This window comes from Sinocyclocheilus rhinocerous, unplaced genomic scaffold (genome assembly GCF_001515625.1).
Source record: "Sinocyclocheilus rhinocerous isolate Xijiao unplaced genomic scaffold, SAMN03320098_v1.1 scaffold1571, whole genome shotgun sequence".
NCBI lineage: Eukaryota > Metazoa > Chordata > Actinopteri > Cypriniformes > Cyprinidae > Sinocyclocheilus > Sinocyclocheilus rhinocerous.
In genome coordinates this window covers 107,327-111,996 of record NW_015666191.1, presented here as the reverse complement: position 1 = coordinate 111,996, position 4,670 = coordinate 107,327, and the positions used below count along the sequence as shown (strand labels likewise).

At 36.9% G+C, this 4,670-nt stretch overlaps 1 protein-coding gene across 2 annotated transcripts in view; it reads right to left on the bottom strand.

Annotated features, from left to right (window-relative positions):
* Positions 1–1,425: 1,425 nt before the first annotated feature.
* The window catches only part of LOC107732136 (regulating synaptic membrane exocytosis protein 2-like), a 93,758-nt gene continuing 90,513 nt past the window's right edge, over positions 1,426–4,670 (bottom strand). Inside the window, exons 9-11 of one of the 2 annotated variants that reach the window (XM_016543404.1) lie at positions 3,557–3,680; positions 1,950–1,996; positions 1,426–1,850 (exon numbers count right to left, since the gene is read on the bottom strand). In XM_016543404.1, the coding sequence (XP_016398890.1) occupies positions 1,639–1,850; positions 1,950–1,996; positions 3,557–3,680 (383 nt within the window). In that variant the 3' untranslated portion in view covers positions 1,426–1,638. The remainder of the gene's footprint in view (positions 1,851–1,949; positions 1,997–3,556; positions 3,681–4,670) is intronic. The other variant, XM_016543405.1, reaches the window with a different exon arrangement.

The window sequence follows — 4,670 nt, the reverse complement described above, 5'->3', positions numbered from 1 at the left end:
CATTATCTGTTCAAATTACATTCTAATGCTTGTAGCATTTAACATTCCACTAAACCTGTCAAAATCAAGTATAAAAATGAACGGGGTAAATAGAAATACAATTCTAATACACCAGCACAACCTAATTAGTGTGCATTTAAAAAAAAAAAAAGCTGATCATTAATTTACATATTGTGCTAGTAATATTATACAAATAAAATATTGTTAATACTGAGTCCTGTGGAGTGACTCACGATATCTATTTCTAATTGCGCAATCTTTAGAGAATTCTCAAATATTTTGTTAATTAGGACACCAACAGCAAGTAAATAAGGCATTTTTATGGTTGTAAATTAGGAAGAGGGAGAGATTTAACTCTTACAATTAATCAAATGTGCAATATTTATGTGGAAATGTTATTATAATTATTGTGCCTGCAATGACCATGTGAAATATCTGTATATAGAATTTGTCACACTGGAAGAACATTAATATTTACCAGTGAAATAAAAAAAATATATATATGTGTAAACGTACTCTGTCTGCTTCTAAATACACTGTTCAAAAGTTTGGTGTCAGTAAGATTTTTAGTCTCTTATGCTCACCAAGGCTGCAAATGTTTGATCAAAAATACAGTAAAAATAGTAATATTGTAAAATATTATTACAATTTAAAATAACTGTTTTCTATGTGAATATATGTTAAGATGTAATTTATTCCTGTGATTGAAAGCTGAATTTTCAGCATCATTACTCCAGTCTTCAGTGTCACATGATCCTTCAGAAATCATTCTAATATACTGATTTACTGCTGAAGAAACATTTCTGATTATTATCAATGTTGAAAACATCTGTGCTGCTTGTGATTCTGGATTCTTTGTTGAATAGAAAGCATTAATTTGAAACAGAAATCTATTGTAGCATTAGAATTATTATTTTTTTTTACTGTGTGGCAGGTATCCCGGTTCCAAATCAGCGTCGCCCTGGAAACGCCGCTCCCACCCCAATCACAAACTACCGCCACCTGTGAGGGATGATTGGCGCAGCTGGAGCTCGTTCCCACAGGCCTTAAAGCCAGGAGAGAAGGCACACAAGGGGGAAGGTGGAAGAGGAGCTCCAGGCGGAGACTAATGTCTGTTTTGTTTCTTCTCCTCCTGTGTAGAGACCAGCGACCCTCCGGACGAGTGATCAGCAGCCCTGCACGAGCACCGAGTGACGCCCCTCCCCGAGCACCGTGTGACCCCCCTGCCCAGACGCTTCACCTGCGCACGAAGAGCACCACGTATAAATAAAGCACCCTCCTGGGGGACTTCCCACAGTTCTGTGTCGGTGGTCTCATTCACCCCGCTACAACTGTCACATTTGATCAATTTAATGCATCCTTTCTCAAAAACGTATACATTTCTTTAAAAAAAAAACAATCTTACTGACCCCAAACTTTTAAACGGCAGTGTAAATTATAACTTAGATTCTTAATGTTAAAATAGTAGTCCGTGTCCATTTGTCAACTCTGCACACGCTCTTTTAAGGTCTTACGTCATCGTATCTCCTAGAACCACTTGGCCTTTTGATATGAGCCATGATACGTTCTGTGTAAATGAACAGTGAACACTGCCAAAAACTCCCTGAAGACATGTGAAATAATCGCTAAACCTCAAAGCTAGCGCGGCATTTCATCAGTGAAGCCCTGAGACGAGCGGCCAAAGAAAAGAAGAAGAAGTCCAGAGATCAGGCACATGTGCAGACAGACGCTGGGACTCACTGAGAGCTGTCCGGACAGATACGGAGGGTTGTCCCGGAGCATGCCAGGACTCATGGGGGACGTGACAGAGATGGACGGACCCATCTTTTGGGATTCAAAGGAACTTGAACCTGAAAAATCGGCAAAGAACACTTAAATTGATCCTCCTGCTGGCAAATGCAGTGCTAAAGTATTAATACGTTTTATAGATCAAAACTAGCTAAACTTACTTGATTCAAGTTGTCCATGTGTGCTCTCTGGTATTCTAGGGACATCTCTACAAGAAAACAGGGAAGAGCATTTTAATGATAGCAGGTGTATGTTTGTAAATAACAACTCCGAGCTATATCAGAAGGTTATATAAGCTGGGTGATATACTGTAGCTAAAATGTAAGGCTTTGATGAATTTAAATATAAATCCTGATATTTATTTATATTCTCTGAAATTGTTTTAAACAATAATTTCAAACAAACAGCCACTGTTGTCGAAAATATTAACATTTTTAAATCAAGAAGTAAAATAGAGTAAATGTAATTAAAAATAATTAAGACATCCACACTGTTTTTCTATAAATTAACAAGTGAAAGAATTACATTTAATCATTTTTATTTATATACGCCATAGTTATAAATGGCAATATTTACATACACTACTGCAGGTCAGAAGTCTGGAATAATTAAGATATTTCTGAAAGAAGTCTCTTATGCTCACCATTTTCAACATCGATAATAATACACAGCTAAAAGTGCTACCGCCAGACCCGGAGATCGGCTGAATGGATTCGAAAACGGTAAAACTCAACTGTTTAACTCTAGGGGAGTTGGAAAATGAGCCTATTTTCAAAAATAGTGGAGTGTTCCTATAAGCATCAAATCAGCATATTCCTATGATTTCTGAAGGATCATGTGACACTGAAGACTGAAGTAATGATGCTGAAAATTCAGCTTTGATCACAGGAATAAATTAAATTTAAAAAAAAAAGAAAACAGTTATTTTAAATTGTAATAATATTCCAAATATTAGTTTTTACTGTATTTTTATAAAAAAAAGTGCAGCCTGGGTAAGAGACTTATTTCAAACACATAAAAATATCATAATTATTCCAAACTTTTGACTGGCAGTGTACATAGTGTATATTTTTACTAAAACATTTTAAAGCATGAGAAATGCCACATGGGAACATTTTGAGTGATGATACTTGAATTTTTAAACGATTCGCTGAATTAAAAATGAACTTCCAAAATCTGTTTGCACTTTTGCTACTGAGGATAAAATCAAAGATAACATTAAAATATTTTAAACTTTAAAGACAGCGCAGCACTGGCCTGGTACGGTTTTCAGGAAACATAATTGCCAAATAAAAAATTTGGCGGAAGTGAGGAACTGCAAGCTTTGAATGCTTATATCTTCTAAATGCGAATTTTGTCACTGTTTTGGAGCACACTGCCTTATAGATAACCTTAAGACTAACAAATTGATACTAACACCCAAAAAACTTTAATTTTGATTTCATGTGGACTTTAAAATATTCACGATGCTAGGTCATTTTACTGTATATTGCTGTCAAAATGACAGCACATGCATGACTGATATATTGCCCGGCTTTTCCAGGTTAACCATCTTACTGTAGGACTCTAAATGGTTTAAGGGGAAAAATGCCTAGCATTGAAAGTAACAAAAAATAAAGCACAGACCTGAAGCAGGCCTTTCATTTCAAGCAGTGAATATGTTTCTATGCGTGAGTGTGTATGTGAATATAAGCATTCATATGTTGGGCTCCCACAGGCTATCCTTCTTCATAAAGCTCTATTGTAGAGTATTGTAATGATCACTCACCCGATGGGCCGCGAGACCACCAGCTCCACCTGCGGCTCTGGCTTGGATTCTAGAATGATATTGTAAACTTCCTTGAATGTGGCTCCCTGTAAGACCCTCCCGTTCCACTCCAGGACCTGATCACCTGAGGACCGACACAACACCGCATCAATACAACACGAAACATGAGCTAACCAACGGAAGTTAAAGGGAGAGTTCGCCCAAAAATTTAAATTCTGTCATCATTAACTCACTCTCATGTTGTTCCAAACTAGTGCTGTCAAATGATTAATCATGATTAATCGCATACAGTATGAGGGTGACAGAATTTCCTTTTTTGTGTGAACTTACCCTTTAAGTTAAAAAAACATAGAAAGGACCCTGTTTACATTAAGCGTCCTCAACTACTATGTACTTACATTTAAATTAATCTTTTGATACAATGCACTTACTGTGTAATAAAATAAAATAATAATAAAAATATGTTCTGATGTTCATTCGTGTTCATTTCATGCTCTAAGTAAATATGAAAAGACGATTGGTTCACGTGCTGCTTGAACTGAGGCAAAGCAGTGATCTGTCACGACACATTAAAGAGCCACAAAACGGTATTTATTGTTAGAATTTCTTAAAAAATGACCAAATCTGAAAGCTGAGACCTTGTTTCATACCAGAAGTAACCTGCTCTGTTTTGTCTGTCGGTGTGTTGTCAGTTTCTTATTTGCTTCGCGATGTATTTTTTACTGCGTGAGAACGGAGGGTGGGTTTTTGCGAACTGTCAATTACATTTGTAATTAATTTCTGTAGTTACATCTATAATTACACTGCTGACCCAACCTCTACCCATTACACCTAACCAGACCACCAAACCTGCCCCTAACTTTACCCGTATCCCCATCAATAGCAGCAGAGGTGCTTTGTAATTCAACATGAACACAATAGGTACATTGTACCTAGGGCTGTGCAAAAAATCGAATGCGATTTTCATGCGAATCTTGTCAGTAAAGCCGCTTCTGGTGATTAGTAGTAAATCTCCAGCACGTGCTTTCAGATGGAGCGGCATTTACTACACAGAGCCGTAGTTCACTGACAAGCTACACAAAATCGCAGGCGATTCATTGCCGATTTTGAACGC